This window comes from Piliocolobus tephrosceles, chromosome 2 (assembly GCF_002776525.5).
Source record: "Piliocolobus tephrosceles isolate RC106 chromosome 2, ASM277652v3, whole genome shotgun sequence".
Lineage (NCBI taxonomy): Eukaryota > Metazoa > Chordata > Mammalia > Primates > Cercopithecidae > Piliocolobus > Piliocolobus tephrosceles.
This window is the reverse complement of record NC_045435.1, coordinates 158,403,173-158,423,372: the sequence shown is the minus strand read 5'-3', so window position 1 is coordinate 158,423,372 and position 20,200 is coordinate 158,403,173. Positions and strand designations below refer to the sequence as shown.

At 40.7% G+C, this 20,200-nt stretch overlaps 1 protein-coding gene across 1 annotated transcript in view; it reads right to left on the bottom strand.

Annotated features, from left to right (window-relative positions):
- PPP2R3A (protein phosphatase 2 regulatory subunit B''alpha) overlaps positions 1 to 20,200 on the bottom strand; it is a 181,869-nt gene that overhangs the window by 100,075 nt on the left and 61,594 nt on the right. Inside the window, exons 3-4 of the mRNA XM_023187834.3 lie at positions 19,173 to 19,439; positions 5,689 to 5,792 (exon numbers count right to left, since the gene is read on the bottom strand). Coding sequence (XP_023043602.1) covers positions 5,689 to 5,792; positions 19,173 to 19,439 — 371 coding nt within the window. The remainder of the gene's footprint in view (positions 1 to 5,688; positions 5,793 to 19,172; positions 19,440 to 20,200) is intronic.

Below are 20,200 nucleotides of genomic sequence, written 5' to 3'. Positions count from 1 at the left end.
TAGTTGTATTATGGAATTCCCATAGTAAATTTTTCAATTCTAGAAGTTCAATTTGGTTCTTTCTTAAAATGGCTCTGTCATCTTTCAACTCTTGGATCATTTTACTGTTTTCCCTGGGTTGAGTTTCAACTTTCTCCTGTATTTCATTGAGCTTTCTTACCATTCATATTCTGAATTCTGTCACTTCAGCTGCTTTAACTTGGTTAACAACCATTGCTGGGGAGTTAGTGAGATCATTTGGAGGTAATAACACACTCTGGTTTTTAGAATTGCCAGAGTTCTTGTGCTGGTTCTTTCTCATCTGTGAGGGTAGGCGTTCCTTTATCTTTTGATGTTGCTGTCCTTTGGATGGAGGTTTTGTTTTTGTTTTTGTTTTTGTTTTTGTTTTTTTACTTTATTTCCTTTGAGGGTTTGACTGTGGTGTAAGCTGAGTACAGCCAATTGGCTTTATTTCTGGATGCTTTCAGAGGGCCAAGGCTCTGTATGGGATCTTTTCTGTTTTTTTTTTTTTTTGAGACGGAGTTTCACTCTTGTTGCCTAGGCTTAAGTGCAATGGCATGACCTTGGCTCACTGCAACTTTCGCCTCCCGGGCTCAAACGATTTTCCCACCTCAGCCTCTGGAGTAGCTGGGATTATAGGTGCCTGCCACCATTCCTGGCTAATTTTTAGTACTTTTTAGAAGAGATGGGGTTTGCCATGTTGGCCAGGCTGGTCTTGAACTTTGACCTCAGGTGATTCACCCACCTTGGCCTCCCAATGTGCTGGGATTACAGTTTTCTCTTTCTTGAGACAGAGTCTGGCTCTGTCACCAAGGATAGAGTACAATGGCATGAACACAGCTCATTGCAGCCTCAACCTTCTGGGTTCAAGTGATCTTCCTGCCTCAGCCTCCCAAGCAGCTGGGACCAGAGGTGCATACCATCATGCCTGGCTATTGTTTTTGTAGAGACAGAGTCTCGCCATGTTGCCTAGGCTGGTCTTGAACTCCTAGGCTCATGCAATCTTACTGTCTCGGCCTCCCAAAGTGGTGGGATTATAGGTATGAGTCACTGTGCCTGGCCTGTATGGGATCTTTATTTGTGGCCAGAATTCTGTACTGGGTTTTCTCAGGCAATTCATGCTGGAATTTTTTGGTGATATAATTCAAGCTGTAACCCAGGAGATAGCGTTTAATAGTAAGGGCTGCCAGGTAGACTGCAGGTTAGGGGTATGTCTGTGGGTGGTCTGTTCATGCAGTAGGTCAAGGGCGAGGGATCCCTGGGTAGAGCGACGCTGCCTTGGCTGTGCAACTGGTGTGGTGCCCACAGCCTAGGTTTTTTTGGCCAGCAGACAGCAGTGAGAACTGCCCAGCTTGCGCTTCCTTGACAGGGTCTCCTGGTTACTGCCCAGAATTTGGCCCAACCAGCTAGTTTGTCACAAGACTTCTGCACCCAGATCACTGGGCTATTAGGTGTTCCAGACTGTCAGGTTCCCTCGGGGAGAGGCTGCGGCCCAGTTCCTGTGCCAGCCCATGAACCCATGCCTCACTCTTCCCAGTGCTCTGAGAGTGTGGGTTCTTCCTCCACTTGAGTTCCAACCACAAGTCTCAGCTTGGCACTTCTGGACTGTGTGCTCTAACCCTGGGGGCCTGGGACCAGGCCCGCAGCTTTGTTCTCTGGCTCCTTGAGGTGGAGCGCCAGCTGTGTTGGGTGAGCCAAGGTGCTCCCGGCCACCAGCAAAAGTGCTCCATTGGGGGCCACTGGCAAAAGTGTTCTCGCAGGGCAGTGGAGGCTGTGCTGTGTGCCCACTCCTATGGGAGCAGTCAGACAGGGGCCCTGGGAGGGGCTGGTGGACATGGGAGTGAACGGATCAGATGTGCCCTAGTCCTGTGGGAAAGACAGCCCTGCTCTCCAGGACTGGTAGTCAACAAAGGTTAGAGCCTTAGAGGAATATGGAGAGCCTTGGGGAATAGATGCCTACGGTTGTGTTTTGTTGCAGCTATTCCCATGCAAAACCCCGTGGGCTCTGTACAGCCTTGAGCTCTGTCTCTGCCAGCTCTCCAATCTGTTTTCCCTGCCAACTCAAATGTCAATGGTGGCCGTGGGATCTCTTGCAGCTAGGATCCCAGAGGTCCACAGTGAGGGTGGCCTGCTCTGCAGTTACTTCTTTTACCCCTTCCTTAGGAGCCATTCAGAGCCCATGCAGGGTTCTCAGTTTCCTCCCTCTTCAGCCACAGTGACTGCATCATCTCTCCACTGATTGTCAGTGCTTTCTATTAACAAATCTGTTCAAAGTATGCTGGTTTACTCGATATTTTGGTTTCTCTTGGTAGGAAAGGGAAGCTCTTCCTGGCTGTGTCTTCTTGGCCATCTTCACATCTTTGTCTTTTTTTTTTCTTTTTTTGGAGACAGGGTATCATTCTGTTGTCAAGGCTGTGGTGCAGTCTCATGATCATAGCTCACTGCAGCCTCAAACTCCTGGGCTCAAGCAATCCTCCCACCTTAGCCTCCTAAGTAGCTAGGATTACAGGTGCAAGCCAGCACACATGGCTTGGTGTAACTCTTTCACTAGACTGTAAGCTCTCTACAGGGTATAAAATTGTGTCTTACTTTCTTTGTATCCCAACCACCCTCAAGGCCAGAACACAATACCTGGCATATAGTTAGCATTCAACAAGTGATTAAGGAAGAAAAATAAGAAAATGTTTTTGATCAAACAGATGTATACTTCATTTGTGCTTATTAGAGCTACAGTATGACTTTTATACTTATTCTCCTTACCATTCCTCAACATGCTTAAGGCTCCTGAAGTTAAATAAATACGTGTTTCAGAAAAAGATTCCCGCAATAGATGCTAATAGGAACCACCTCTCAGGATTAGAAAATGGGTGGGATGATCACAGTAGAAAAACAGTGAGGTCTTTCAAAAGAACTACTTTTATATATAAAACAGAATAGTAAGATACAGAAATAGCATGATAGATGAGAGCTACTCTGAGAGGACAAAGTAAAATCAGAAATGGTCTTTTGCTATGAAATAGAAAGACACGGTAAATTATAATTTTCTTCAATGTTACTGGCTGGTCAATTCTATGGCAGGAGAAAAGATAAAAATCATGAAAGCTAAAGAATGAAAGTAAGCACAGCTATTCTAAACTAGTATCTTTCAGAACTTTTAGCACAAAATATTATTTTGTTAATGGACAAATGACACATTTATATGAAAAGGTAAAAGAAAGAAAAGCATAATAAAACTGAAGCAACATTACTGATTCCATTTGAGATGAGTTCTGTCCAAAAGCTGATATTCTAGGACCTCAAAAATAAATGCTATGGAGCAATGTCTTTCTCCTAAAAATTTCCTGACAAAAAATGTATGTCAGAGTATAGATGTGAAATGGGCAGTGGCACAGGGAAAGGAAGTGGGATAGAACCCTTTGGAGGAGAGATACTGAGGCCTCCACCCCATGAGCAGTCTGACATGAGGGAAATTATTTCCTTATATTCTTATGACTTCTATATTTGACTTTTTTTTTTTTAAAGATTATGGAGAGCTACTGGAGCAAGTCAGCATATATATGTATTCTCCAAAATGTTTTAATTCTATAACATTACCTGTTAGTGATTATTTTGTATTTAAAAATTATAATACACTATACTTGAGCCCACATTACTTTATACAAAGGGTGCAATTTGTAGAAAAAAAAATTTCAAAACTAAACACGTCTTCTCCAAGGTCAATGTGGTAACCCACACCACCACGCTTAGGTGCTTAGTCTCCCAAAATAGCCACAATCGGGGCTCCCTGAAAGCACCCTGGCTTTTAAAAGACATTTTAAGAACTCAAAGAGGAGTTTCCACTAGAGGGCACTCAAACCATTTTAATATCTGACTGTAAAATAACACTTTAATTTAGAGACACACTTAACTATTCATAGAATTTTTCTGATGAAAAAAAAAAAGATAGGGATAGTTGCTCGCGCTATATAACTTCATAAGCAATTTTCCTGCAGTTAACCGAAATGGAGACTTGTACTTCATGTCTTTCCCCTGCTTTCTGCGTTTTGCAGAAATGTCTTCCTTACAGATAAAATTTAAACAATTCATCTGAATAAAAGAATACAGCTGTTGTGGTGGCGGCTGCTGATCTATCCACCAACATACACTCTTTTTAAAATCTAAAAAAAATTTTTAAGTTCCAAGGTACATGTGCAGGATGTGCACATCTGTTACATAAACATGTGTCGTGGTGGTGTGCTGCACCTATCAACCCATCACCTAGGTATTAAGCCCAGTATGCACTAGCTATTTTTCCTAATGCTCTCCCTTCCCTCACCCCACCTCCTGACAGGCCCGTGTGTGCTGTTCCCCTCCCTGTGTCCATGTGTTCTCACTGTTCAGTTCTCATTTATGAGAACATGTTCCACCAACACACCCTTTAGTTCTAATGTAATGTATGAAGAACTTGGTGAACTTGACCTGCTGCTAGATTTTTAAAAATAAGAATACATTTATTAATCACCTACTATATTCTTAAGCATTACCCTATTAAGGGCTTTTAGCTGAAATGAAGAAATCAGAAAGAATCTGTCTGTTCAATCTGCTGCTATTGTAGGTTGACGTTAAATAATAATAACAATAGGTGAGTAGCATTTCCCAATAGTTTACCAGAAAGGATATTTAGCTCAGAAAAGGCGAGAAGAACACGCATAACAAGGGTGTTGATCAGTTAAAAGAGGCAGAAGGGGCAAGCTGTGATACTTAGCTAAGATGTATAAATATACCAAGAAATAACTCCTAAAGAAGAAAGAAGGGAGAAAAAAGAGATAAAGAAGAAAGATGTTGGGTTTGAGTTCAAGAAAATTTGTCACAATGTTAGAATCCAGGAGGAGCTTGATAAATATACTAGTCCTTTGTTTACTTAACTGGGGCTTTCAAAAAGTAATGATTAAAATCTATTAGAATTCAGTATTTCTAATAAATCAACTAGATATAATTCTAAATTGGATCATATGGGAATGAAAATGTATTTCTCATGTGACACATATGATTTGCCCCTCCTTAAAGGGGAGTTCTTATTTGCTTCTATTTCACTGCTGCCGGATTCAAATCCCGAGACCCAAATTTAACAAGTAAAATTGGCTGGGTGTGGGGTTCACACCTGTTATCTCAGCACTTTGGGCAGCCGAGCTCGGAGGATTCCTCAAGGCCAGGAGTTTCTGACCAGTCTGGGCAACAGAGTGAGATCCAGTTGCTATAAAAAATTAGCCAGATGTGGCAGTACATGCCTGTAGTCCCAGCTACTTAGGAGGCTGAGGTAGGATGATCACTTGAGTCCAGGAGTTTGAGGCTGCAGTGAGCTATGACTGGGTCTCTGCACACTAGCCTGGGCAAAAGAGTGACACTCTGTCTCAAAAAAACAAAAATAAAAAACAAACAACAAGAAAACCCAAGTAAAACTCATCAAATAGTTTTTAAAGAAAGATTTCTGCAGATCTGCTTTACTGTTTTTTAAACAGGTTAGATAAAGGCTTGTGGCAAATAACTTGTGTGTGGGTATAAATGGTTATAAATCATTGAATTTTCTTTGTTGATATAAAGAGTAAAGGGAAAATGAATAAATGAGTAAAATAGGTGACCTTTAGAGAGCACGTCATGATGGTCACACAATTCTCTGCCTAGCCGCAGAGTGACTGTTCACATACTTACTTTCTCCACATGGCAATGAATGACTGTGATGTCACAAATCCTGTCTTCTCTCCCCCTGCAGCCCTGAACATGGGGGCTTTCCAATAGAGAGGACAGCCACAGACCTGCAAATATAAAACACATACAGGGTAAGCCAAGAGGGAATGAAGAGATGACATGGCCAAAGAAAAGGTCTTTTTGTGGCTTTTACCCTTCATGCCACAGTGGATGGAAGAGCCCTCAGGAGAACAAAACTGGAGCATAGGCAAATATATCAACTAGGGTAGATTCAGAGAGAGGCCAAGGGGAAACAAAATAAGAGGAAAGAACATATTTAATGAAGAAAATGGAAATCCATTTACATTTTCTCCAAGTTCATTTAAGGTGATTCCTTCCTCCAACCTGACAGTTAAAGTGACCAGCATCCCTTCCCACCATTTTGTTTTTTTCTTTTTTGAGACGGAGTCATGCCTCTCTTGCCCAGGCTGGAGTGCAGTAACACAATCTCAGCTCACTGCAGCTTCCACCTCCTAGGTTTAAGCAATTCTCCTGCCTCAGCCTCCTGAATAGCTGGGATTACAAGTGCCCACCACCACACCTGGCAAATTTTCGTATTTTTAGTAGAGATGGAATTTCACCATGTTGGCCAGGCTGGTCTTGAACTTCTGATCTCAAATGATCCACCTGCCTCAGCCTCCCAAAGTGCTGGGATTACAGGCATGAGCCACCACACTTGGCTTACCACTCTTAGAAATTTACTACCTTCTAGAAAGAAAAAGAAATGACTGAATATCATAGTTGTATATACGTCTTTCATTCATTCCTTAAGCAGAAAAACACAGCCACCTTTATTACTTGGTCACTTGGTGTTAATATTCCACTACCTATCTCCTTTTCTCTCCTTTGCCTATTATGTTATTAAGTCCTAGGTTCAGGAAGAACCAGAAAATCCTAGACTGCTCAAGAAAACAGCTATCATATCTATTTAAATGGTTCTAATTCAGGTAAAAGATGAAAGGTAAAATGCTATCATTTATTTATCTATTAGAGGCTACCACAAATGATTACAAAGCCTTAGGAAAGAATGGGAATGAATATAAAACAATTTAGTACCCTAAAAGGTATTGATTTTTCTCCACATAAAGCTCTTCCTTTCAATTAAAAAAAACTGAAGGAGAAAAAATTCTCAGGAAAAAAGGAGGTAAATTTAGTAAGAACTCTCTTTCTTATAAGAGTAAAATGACAATTTCTTTTTAATTGAAAGGAAGAGGTCCCCATCCCCCAGGCCATGGACACATGGACAGGTACCAGTCCGTGACCTGTTAGGAACTGGGCCAGATAGCAGGAGGTGAAGGGCAGGTGAGTGAGCAGTACCACCTGAGCTCCACCTCCTGTCAGATCAGTGGCAGCATCAGATTCTTATAGGAGAGTGAACCCTATTGTGAACTGTGCATGCAAGGGATCTAGGTTGTGCACTCTAAGACACGCTTGACGATCTGAGGCAGAACAGTTTCATCCTGAAACTATCCCCCCATTCTACCCGCATCCATGGAGAAACTGTCTTCCACAAAACTAGTCCCTGGTGCCAAAAAGGTTGGGGACCACTCCTATAAGCAACAATATAATCCTTACTACTAGCAAAGATAGTCTCCAAATCATCTCAATTTCTACATACACAGAAAACATATTCCCAAATGTGGAACTCTTCAACAAGTCACATTTTGTTATGAGATAAATATATCATTATTCACATTAGACCCAGGATCTGTTGCACCCTCATCATTATACAGAGGAAAAGCCTCTCCTCTGGAGGAAGACTAGATGTGCATCCACATTAGGCTTAGGTGAAGCCGCTCCTGGTGTGAGGCCTCAGTGCACAGGGGACCCCCACAGGAGCCTGAAGAGTACCTAGTCTGACATTAGTTACCCTGAAAGAACACCTAGGCTGCTGGGTTCATGGAGATATGGAAGGCGAGATTCAAGACAAGGGAGGTAAGGACAGGGCAGAAATAAGAGGTTGCTGCTGCTGGGGCCACTAAAGCATGTCTGCAAACAGAGTAGAATTTAAGACTTCTTAAGTCCAGAGGTCGAACACCTCATACCTCCACTGGGGTCAAGAATGAGGGGAAGGTGTTGCTTAGCAACCATGTGATTTTTGTTTATTGTATAAATAATGATTGCCAAGGTACAAAGCTCACAATTAATGTATTTTGGCTGTATAAGCTGTTGAATCCACTTTCCCCAATCCCAAACTCTCCTTTCATGCAGAATGGTGGTTTGCCAAGAAAATGCTCTTAGATAGTCTCAGTGATAGGCTAGTGGCAACCACTGGGAAAGAATCATCTGTATCATGGAGGCAGGGTGAACGAGCCACAAACAGAAGGTGTGTGGAGACGGTGGAACCGGCTTACCAAAGTGCTTCAAACTCCCACCATTAGAGTCACTCATGAATTTTTCAGAATTGGAGGGATCAGGAATCTTCTAACTTCCTGATCAGAAACACTTCCAGGGGCTGTGTGCTTACTATCTTCTGTGGGGTAACTTCCACTAACTAAGCAAATTTCATTCTCTTACAGTCTTTTCTCCAGAAGACTCCTGTTAAAATGGATATATACCAGCTCAAAAGGAGGAGTAAGTCTCTGAAGATTAATAAACTTATTATGACCGAAACACAAAATCCTCAGAGACAGGGTACAGAACAAAGATGTTCTGAAGTAGACTGGAAAAGGTCAGCCTATTGTTCTTATACCGGGGTACAATGAGTAGCCGAGTGTTAAACAGCAGGAGGGTATTACGCCCTTGGAAAAATGACAAAGGGAAAAAATGGGAAAGGCAGAATGGTAAGGGCTGTGGACATTACATTCTGACTATTAAAAAAACTACGCTAGCCTGCATCTGCTTAAAAATCAAAGATTTAAGATCAAAGGAGCCAAGAGATCAATAAGAACTTAAACAGTAAATGGCATTAATCTGAAGGCAAGAGAATGGCACTTTTATTAACAGAAGAGAGAACAAGCTTTTTTTTTTTTAACAAAGAAAGAGAGTGGATAGCAAGTGGGTACACACAGAAATACAGAAAATGGATTTAGGAAACTTATTTTAAGAGGAGGAGGTGAGAGTCAATATGTGGTAATCAAAGTTGCTGGAGCAAAGAAAACTTGATTAACACCTACGGTTTGATCTAAGAATGGCCAACAAAACAAATAATCCAAAGCAAGGTTGTCTAATGATACACACAGGAGAGGATGATTACCCAATATCTGTAATCTTCTTTTAACAATTTAAGATGTCTCAGGTTTATAATTTCATCTGGCCCTCACGTGATCCTCATGTAGACGAGGGCAGCTATTTTTTTAATCCCATTTTGCAGATGAAGAAATTCAGACACAGAGAGGTTACCTTCCAGGCTATAGGTGTGATGGGTAAAGATGGTGCTATGTCAGCCAGAAGACAGGAGCTGCAGGGCTTTGTATGGTTCAGAAAAGAGTCTTATTCTTCTTTCTCAACTTTCTGCTAGAAGTTAAAACGTCATGATGAATCCTTTGGCCCAGTCTCTGAAAAACGTATTTCTTACCGTTTCTCTGTTTCTGTTCCTATGTTGCTTTCATTTCTCTGAGATTCATTCCCTATTCACTTCTTCTATATCATTACTTAAAGCTGTGGAAAAACGTACAAACTACACACTGAGAATTTAACCAGATGTGAGCATTAAGTTTTTCAGGGCTGTTTGAGGTCTAAGATGAATGAGCTAAACTTCACCAACAGATGCAGATTTCATAAACACAGAGTTTTCCAGGCACTTAAAAACAGATCCCAGTCTTTATAGCTACACTTGAGTGCCACTAAGAGTAGGCGGCAAACTCAAGCTGGTCTTCCAAATAACTTTATAAACTACAAGAATCCATAAGAACATTCATTTATTGCTCTAACAAACTCTCTCCTCCTTACTCCTTAAAGGTTGCCTCTCTTCTCCTTTTCCTATGCCAACCTATCATAAGAATATGAACAGTAAGTGCTGGAGACACAGAGCTCACTGCCTGGTACCAAAAAAGACCTGCATGCATAGTAAAGAACTGTCGAAAATAAGGATGACTTAGTGAGTACTAACAGACTGCAATAGCCAAGTAAAAGCTAAATTAAAAGACAATTAGGAGTAACAAAAAGTCTCTGAGGACTGAGGCGATCATGGTGGACTGGACGCAGGACTAGACTGCAGCTCCAACTTGGGACAGAGAGAGCAGTGTGTGGAAGATTGCATTGTGAATTTTTGCTCCAGAACAACTGCAGGAACAAATCAGGAAACCTGAGAGGATCCACAGACCCCCTGAAGGAAGCGGACTGCTCCTGCAGGACCCAAGAGACACTCCAAATACTGTGCTGGTATCCACGGCTGAGAGACCCACAGAGGGTTCACATCACAGGACGCTGTGCAGGCAACCCCCAGTACCAGCCCAGAGCCTGGACTTGCTGGGTGGCTAGATCCAGAAGAGAGATAACAATCACTACATCTTGGCTCTCAGGAAGCCACATCCATAGGAAAAGAGGGAGAGTAGTAGTACATCAAGGGAACAACCCGTGGGACAAACGAATCTGACCAACAGCCTTCAGTCCTAGACCTTCCCTCTGACAGAGCCTACCCATATGAGAAGGAACCAGAAAACCAACTCTGGTTATATGACAAAACAAGGTTCTTTAATACCTCCAAAAATCACACTAGCTCACCAGCAACAGACCCAAACCAAGAATAAATCCCTGATTTACCTGCAAAAGAATTTAGGAGGTTAGTTATTAAGCTTATCAGGGAGGCACCAGAGAAAGGCGAAGCCCAGTGTAAGGATATCCAAAAAGCGATAACGATAAAAGTGAAGGGAGAAATATTCAAGGAAACAGCATAAATAAAAAACAACCAAAACTTCAGGAAACAATGGACACACTTACAGAAATGCAAAATGCTCTGGAAAGTCTCAGCAATGGAATTGAACAAGCAGAAGAAAGAAATTCAGAGCTCAAAGACAAGGTCTTCAAATTAACCCAATCCAACAAAGACAAAGAAAAAAAGAAAATATGAACAAAGCCTCCAAGGAGTCAAGGATTATGTTAAATGACCAAACCTAAGATTGACTGGTGTTCCTGAGGAAGAAGAGAAATCTAAGTTTGGAAAACATACTTGGGAGAATAATTGAGGAAAACTTTCCTGGCCTTGCTAGAGACCTAGACATCCAAATACAAGAAGCACAAATAACACCTGGGAAATTAATCACAAAAAGATCGCTGCCTAGGCACACTGTCATCAGGTAATCTAAAGTTAAGATAAAGCAAAGAATCTTCAGAGTGGTGACACAGAAGTACCAGGTAACCTATAAAGGAAAATCTACCAGGTTAACAGCAGATTTCTCAGCAGAACCCTACAAGCTAGAAGGAACTACGGCCCTATCTTCAGCCTCCTCAAACAAAACAATTATCAGTTATCAAAAAAAAATTTTAAAAGCCAAGAATTTTGTATCCAGCGAAACTAAACTTCATATATGAAGAAAAGAGTCTTTTTCAGAAAAGGAAATGCTGAGAGAATTTGCCACTACCAAGCCACCACTACAAGAACTGCTAAAAGGAGCTCTAAATCTTGAAACAAATCCTGGAAACACATCAACACAGAACCTCTTTAAAGCATAAATCCCAGAGGACCTATAAAACAAAAATGCAATTTAAAAAACAAAATCAAAAAACCAAGGTATACAGGAAACAAACAGCATGATGAATGGAATGGTACCTCATATCTCAATATTAACACTGAATATAAATGGCCTAAATGCTCCACTTAAAAGATAAAGAATTGTAGAATTGATAAGAATTCACCAACCAATTGTCTGCTGCCTTCAAGAGACTCACCTAACATATAAGGACTTGCACAAACTTAAGGGTGGAAAAAGACATTTCAGGCAAATGGACACCAAAAGTGAGCAGGAGTAGCTATTCTTATAACAGACAAAACAAACTTTAAAGCAACAACAGTTTAAAAAGACAAACACGAACATTATATAATGATAAAAGGCCTTTTCCAACAGGAAAATATCACAGTCCTAAACATATATGCACTAACACTGGAGCTCCCAAGTTTATAAAACAATTACTAATAGACCTAACAAATGAGATAGACAGTAACACAACAAGAGTGGGGGACTTCAATACTCCACTGACAGCACTAGACAGGTCATCAAGACAGAAAGTCAATAAAGAAACAATGGATTTAAACTATACCCTGGAACAAATGGACTTAATAGATATATACAGAACATTCCATCCAACAACTGCAGAATATGCATTCTATTCAACAGCACATGGAACTTTCTCCAAGATAGACCACAGAAGAGGCCACAAAACAAGCCTCAATACATTTAAGAAAACTGAAATTATATCAAGCACTCTCTCAGACCACAGTGGAATAAAACCTGAAATCAACTTCAAAAGGAACCCTCAAAACCATGCAAATACATGGAAATTAAATAACCTGCTCCTGAATGATCACTGGGTCAAAAATGAAATCAAGATGGAAATTTAAAAAATTACCCAAACTGAATGACAACAGTGACACAACCTATCAAACCCTCTGGGACACAGCAAAGGCAATGCTAAGAGAAAAGTTCATAGCCCTAAATGCCTACATCAAAAAGTCTGGGCTGGGTGCAGTGGCTCACGCCCATCATCCCGGCACTTTGGGAGGCCGAGGTGGGCGGATCATGAGGTCAAGAGATTGAGACCATCCTGGCCAACATGATGAAACCCCGTCTCTATTAAAAAATACAAAAATTAGCTGGGCGTGGTGGTGCGCACCTGTAGTCCCAGCTACTCAGGAGGCTGACGCAGGAGAATCACTTGAACCCAGGAGGTGGCGGCTGCAGTGAGCCAAGATCGCGCCACTGCACTCCCGCCTGGTGACACAGAGAGATTCTGTCTCAAAAAAAAAAAAGCCTGAAAGAGCACAAACAGACAATCCAAGGTCACACCTCAAGGAATTAGAGAAACAAGAACGGAAGAAACCAAACCCAAACCCAGCAGAAGAAAGAAAATGACCAGGATCGGAGCAGAACTAAATGAGATTGAAAAAAATAATACGAAAGAAAAAAATAATAGAAAAGATAAATGAAACAAAAAGCTAGTTCTTTGAAAAGATAAATAAAATTGATAGACCATTAGCAAGATTAACCAAGAAGAGAGAAAATCCAAATAATCTCAATAAGAAACAAAACAGGAGATATTACAACTGACACCACAGAAATACAAAAGATCATTCAAGGCTACTATGAACACCTTTATGCACATAAACTAGAAAACCTAGAAGACATGGATAAACTCCTGGAAAGATACAACCCTTCTAGCTTAAATCAGGAAGAATTAGATACCGTGAACAGACCAGTAACAAGCAGGGATACTGAAATGGTAACTTAAAAATTACCAACAAAAAGAAGTCCCGGACAGACGGATTCACAGCAGAATTCTACCAGATATTCAAAGAAGAATTGGTACCAATCCTACTGACACTATACCACAAGACAGAGAAACAGGGAACCCTCCCTAATTCATTCTATGAAGCCAGCATCACCCTAATATCAAAACCAGGAAAGGATATAACCAACCAACCAACCAAACAAAACGTACAGACCAATATCCCTGATGAACATAGATGCTAAAATCCTTAACTAAATACTAGTTAACTGAATCTAACAACATATCAAAAAGATAATCCACCATGATCAAGTGGGTTTCATATCAGGGATGCAGGGATAGCTTAACATATGCAAGTTGATAAATGTGATATACCACATAAACAGAATTAAAAACCAAAATCACATGATCATCTCAATAAATGGAGAAAAAGCATTTGACAAAATCCAGCATCCCTTTATGAAGTCCTAGTCAGAGCAATCAAGAGAAAGAAATAAAGGCACCCATATCAATAAAGAGGAAGTTGGCCGGGCATGGTGGTTCATGCCTGTAACCCCAGCACTTTGGGAGGCTGAGGCAGGTGGATCATGAGGTCAGGAGATAGAGACCATCCTGGCTAACACGGTGAAACTCTGTCTCTACCAAAAATACAAAAAATTAGCTGGCATGGTGGCAGGCGCCTGTAGTCCCAGCTACTCGGGAGGCGGAGGCAGGAGATGGCGTGAATCTGGGAGGCAGAGCTTGCAGTTTGCAGTGAGCTGAGATCGAGCCACTGCACTCCAGCCTGGGCAAGACTCCGTCTCAAAAATAAAACAACAACAACAACAACAGCAACAAAAAAAACAAAAATAAAGAGGAAGTCAATTTCTCGCTGTTTGCTGATGATATGATTATTTACCCGGAAGATCCTAAAAACTCCTCCAGAAAACTCCTGAAACTGATAAAATAATTCAGCAAAGTTTTCGAATACACAATTAATGTACACAAATCAGTAGCTCTTCTATACAACAACAGTGAGCAAGCTGAGTATCAAATCAAAAACTCGACCCCTTTTACAACAGCTGCAAAAAAACAAAAACCAAACAAACAAAAAAAACATACTTAGCAATACACCTAACCAAGGGGGTGAAAGACCTCTACAAGGATAACTACAAACCACTGCTGAAAGAAATCACAGATGACACAAACAAATGGAAACACATACCATGCTCATGGATGGGTAGAATCAATATTGTGAAAATGACCATTCTGCCAAAAGCAATCTACAGACTCAACGCAATTCCCATCACAATTCCTATCAAAATACCACCAACATTCTTCACAGAATTAGAAAAAACTATTCTAAAATTCATATGGAACCAAAAAAGAGCCCGCATGGCCAATGCAAGACTAGGAAAAAAGAATAAATCTGCAGGCATCACATTACCTGATTTCAAACTATACTATAAGGCCACAGTCATCAAAACAGCATGGTACTGTTATAAAAATAGGCACATAGACCAATGGAACAGAATAGAGAATCCAGAGATAAAGCCAAATACAGCCAACTGATCTTTGACAAAGTAAACAAAAACACAAAGTAGGGAAAGCATACCCTTTTCAACAAATGGTGCTGGGATAATTGGCTAGTCACATGTAGGAGAATGAAACTGGATCCTCATCTGTCACCTTTTACAAAAATCAACTCAAGATGGATTAAGGAGACCTGAAACTATAAAAATTCTAGAAGATAACACCGGGAAAACCCTTCTAGACATTGGCTTGGGCAAAGATTTCATGACGAAGAACCCAAAAGCAAATGTAATAAAAACAAAGATAAACTGCTAGGACTTAAAGAGGTTTTGCATGGTGAAAGGAACAGTCAGCAAGTAAACAGACAATCCACAGAGTGGGAAAAAGTCTTCACGATCTATACATCTGATAAAGGACTAATATCCAGAATCTACAATGAACTCATATCAACAAGAAAAAAAAATCCCATCAAAAAGTGGGCTAATGACATGAATAGACAATTCACAAAGGAAGATATACAAACAGCCAACAAACATATAAAAAATGCTCAATGTCACTAATGATCAGGGAAACGCAAATCAAAACCACGATGCGATACCACCTTACCCCTGCCAAAAAAAAAAAACAAAACCCAAAAACTAACAAAAAAACCAGTAGATGTTGGCACGGCTGCAGTGAAGAGGGAACACTTCCACACTGTTGGTGGGAATGTAAACTAGTACAACCACAACGGAAAACAGTGTGGAGATTCTTTAAAGAACTAAAAGTAGAACTACCATTTGATCCGGCAATCCCACTACTGGGTATCTACTCAGAGGAAAAGAAGTCACTGTAAAAAAAGATATTTGTACATGCATGTTTATAGCAGCACAATTCGTAATTGCAAAAACGTGGAACCAATCCAATGCCCATCAATCAACAAATGGATAAACAAACTGTGGTGTGTGTGTGTGTGTGTGCGTGTGTATGATGGAATACTACTCAGCCATAAAAAGGAATGAATTAATGGCACTCACAGTGACCAGGATGAGATTGGAGACTATTTCATGTGGAGTAACTCAGGAATGGAAAACCAAACATTATATGTTCTCACTCAAAAGTGGGAGTGAAGCTATGAGGATGCAAAGGCGTAAGAATGACACAGTGGACCTTGGGAACTAAGGGGGAAAGGGTAGGAAGGGATGAGGGATAAAACACTACAAATAGGGTACATTGTATACTGCCTGGGTGATGAGTGCACCATAATCTCACAAATCATCACTAAATAACTTACTCATGTAACCAAAACCACCTGTTTCCCAACAAACCATGGAAATAACATTAGAAAAAAAGAGAATTAACTAACTGGAAGACATGATTAAATCAACTTTTAAATAAACAGTTTTAAGAATAAAGAGGCAAAAAAAAAATACAAACTGACACACACATGATTATCTTTTCAGGTAATTATATACGCATCCCCCTCAACTTCCCAGGTAATTATATACACAACCCTGCCCCCAACTTTTTATTGAGACAGGGTCTCACTCTGTCACCCAGGCTGGAGTGTGGTGGCATGATCATGGCTCACTGCAGCCTCAACCTCCTGGGCTCAGTCTCCGATCCTCCTGCCTCAGTCTCCTGAGTAGCTAGGACCACATGCACATGTCACTACACCCAGGTAATTTTTAAAAATTATTATCTGTAGAGATGGGGTCTCACTATGTTGCCCAGGCTGGTCTTGAACTCCCAGGCTCAAGCGATCCTCCTGCCTCGACCTCCCAAAGTCCTGGGATTATAGGCATGAGTTACTGTGCCTGCCCACGCATCCTCATTTTGTAAAAATGCAACATTGATTTTAACTTTTTAAAGGTATGTGCAGTTTACTTTGCTACCTGAGCTGACAATTAAGATCTAACAGCAATGAACAAAAAGGCTTGGTGCCCATGAATAGAATTTAGGGCTATAACTAAGTATAATTCAGACAAGTTAATCAGACATATATATGTATAATCGCTATTGCACCACATGATTATTAGGTATAAGAAGCAAATTGTTATGTAAACGACTGTTACTATGGCTAAATAAATTAGTTTTCTATCTTTTTAAACTTCTCCATGTTATCTGTCAGTTTCAACACTGCTGTTTTTTTCTGATACCACATACAGACTGATTCTCACTGCACATAAATGGCAAAGTTGTTCCTCTGGCTCCCCACCTTCCAGAGACTTCTACCCTGCCTTGACTATATTCTTTCGACACCTCCCTTGAGTACTGTGGAGTCTTTAGGCTTTCTGCTCTCCTCTCACTGAATCTGTGGATTGTTAGCGGGGCCCTGAGCCACAGAGCAAGGCAGGGCTACCATGGCACAGGAATGGGAGGCCAGACCATAAAGGATGTGGAGACAGAGCAGTACAAAGACACAGGAGAATGGGCTCCTCAGTCAGTAGTTGGGAATATTCAGAGGAAGAACGGCTCTCCAGACATGGTGACCTCAGCACTGTACCAGGGAATTACTATGCTCTAATCTGGAAAGTTTCTCTTTGTCTGTTTACCTGAAGCAATCCATGAAACTTTCTGTCTCTTTCACACAAATTGCTCTCATGTTAGAAACACCCTGTTGGTGTAATCCCAGCACTTTGGGAGGCCGAGGTGGGTGGATCACCTGAGGTCGGGAGTTCAAGACCAGCCTGACCAACATGGAGAAACCCTGTCTCTACTAAAAATACAAAAACTAGCCAGGTGTGGTGGTGCATGCCTGTGGAATTCCAGCTACTCGGGAGGTTGAGGCAGGATAATCACTTGAACCTGGGAGGCAGAGGTCGTGGTGTGCCAAGATAGCGCCATTGCACTCCAGCCTGGGCAACAAGAGCGAAACTCTGTCTCAAAAAAAAAAGAAATACCCTGTTGGCATTTATGTAGTTACCATTATTACCTCCAAATGCAAATTTCATTCACCCTTGCTAAATTTTATCTTTTGGACTTACAGCCATAGTTCCAGCCCATTCAGAAATTTTATCATCAGGGTTCTGTCATCTAATGTAATAGCCACCTCTAAAAGAATTGGGTAAGAAAATCCTGAATGCCCTTAAAGAACTTGTAATATATTTGTGTGGCTATTAACTGGAAATTAGTTACTGTTACCACATGTCCAGGGAGATGACATATGTAGAAACATCACCACGCTAGAAGTTAGACAACTTGCCTCTCGGCATGAACTAGCTCTGTGACTTCAGATAAGTATTTGTAGAACTGCAGTTCTCTCACAAGTCAAATGGAATGGAAACAGATAAGCTCTTATTTCTGGAATGAGTTTGTTTTTCATTAAAAGCATCTAGGGGGTCAACAAGCAATTTTTAAGGAGGGATGAAGAAAGAGAAGAAAGAATTCCTTTTCATTTCCCTTAAAATCACTCTAGTTACATGTCATTTAACAGCAATGACAAATGTTTTGTGAGGTCAGAGGTAGCGCAGGGCATGATAAGTGAGGATTCAGGGACTTCTCCAGTAATACACAACGGAAGATAGGTCTTCAACAAAGTGGATGCTGAGGAGGTTGGCAAGAGGGGAAGCCCACTCTGGAGGGAGAACTCTGAGAGTCCAAATGCCTATAAGAGGGCAAGAGGGTCACAATTATACAGGAAAGTTTTAGGCAGGTTTGGAAAAAAAAACTCTGGGCCAGGCTCTGGAAGCCATGGAATGCCAGAAGAGAAGTTTGAGGTTTATTCTGAAGAATGGTAGTTTTCCAACTTTTTAACATTACTCCTGAAAGCAGGGGAACCCTTCTCAGTGGAAGTGTGCATGGGCTCTCAGGTTTTCCCACTTGGTCTCCTACTTGCCTCCATGCAGCCCTTAGCCTACTAAACCCCTCTGCCTCTTGAAGCACAGCCTAAAACTACTGCTAAAGCCTGAAGTGTGACCTGACTCTTCAATATTCATGCATAACAAAAATAAAGCCCAAACAAAACAAAGCACTGCTATAGAGGGTGGGAATTCCTGAATATTGCTAAATTGGGAAATGGCATAATCAAATATAATCTGATGGTTATGCTAAGTATTAACTGTTCTGGCTGGAGGCATAGAATCAAGTCATAGTAGTCCTGACATTAGAGGGGTAAGATTTTAACTCAGAAGCAGTTGGATATATTTGAAAGTTCCAAAGACTTGCTTCCCGTTGTCAAATCCATTTATTTCTGGGTAAAATGACTGTATTGAGATAGTCTACTGCTTCCTTGTCTGGCATTAGGGCAGTTATGATCAATGGGTGGGACTAAAAATCAGATTCTCATTCAGCACAAGGAAAAATTTTCTAACAACCAAGTATTTAACAATGGACCAGCCTGTCTGGCAAGGTAGAGCTTTTAGTGTCTGAAAGCATTCAAGCAGAGAATGAATTTATGAATTGGTGGTGTCTTGGAAGGGATTCTTATATTAAATAGGAGGTTGAAATGGAAGACCACTATGGAAGAAGAAAAAAAAAAACAACTCCATGCATGCTTCAAAACAGGGCAAAGAGGCAGTGAAGAGTGGAAGATCAGGGTTTCTAGAGAAGGGGAGATTATAAAGTTACATTACCTTTGCAATTTTCCCCATTTCATAAATGTCTGCTTTCTGATCTTCAATATCCATGAAAGCAGTTTCAATTCTGCTTAGAGTCTGTTCATGATTACTGCAGGTATCTGGGAGTCCTTCAGGGAAGTAGAATCGTGGAATGTTTATGGACAATGGTGCATTCACAACATTATTCACATGGGGAACCGGGGAGAGAGGTTGGGGACTACTTGGAGAGGTGGCCGGAGGTGGGAGTGGTGTTCCAGGTTTCTTTTCTGGTTTATTTTGAATCTAAAAGAAAAATAAGATTATGAGACACAAAAAATTTAAACAGCATTCATTGACTGAAAATCCTCACGAGCAATGTAAGAAACCACAATCAGAGACAGGAGAGGTTAAGGGCTTCATGTACTCTAAAGGGTGGTAAGCATGTTTCTAGGGAATGCTTATCTGCACTAAATTAATTAATTAATATCTGCCAGTACTCAAGTTTATATAGATTTATGTTTAAAAAAATACATAGGTTTCTCCATCAGCTATTTGGCAGACATTGCAAAAGAATCAAAGAGCAATGTTAGTTGATATATTAAGAATCTCAAGGTGTATTCTCACTCTGTTGGAACTGGATTAATACATTCTTTCTGAAGACAGTTCTTGGTCTTTCTGTGACTTTTACCTCTCCTTCAACAGGCAAAAACAACTTCCTTTTAAATATATATATCTAAAAAGTATTTGGGGAAGGGGCTCCTTTTACCTTCTCTAGTTTGACTTTGCTGAGGCAGAATCACTGCCAGCCCCTGATGCTGAGAAAATCTCTGTTAAGAAAATTAAAGCATTTTAGTTCTGAAATGTCCCCTACCTGGCTGATTTATTTGCCACTAGGGCCATGCCATTTTCTGCAAGATACACATTTATCTTATTTGTGGTTTCCTCCAATAGGCAAAAACCATGTTCATTAATTTCATCACAACCAAACTCCCTTTACAGTTTAATAACTCATTTAGTTTATATTCTTCTTCTTTTAAAAAAATGATTTGAGGTGGCATACTATA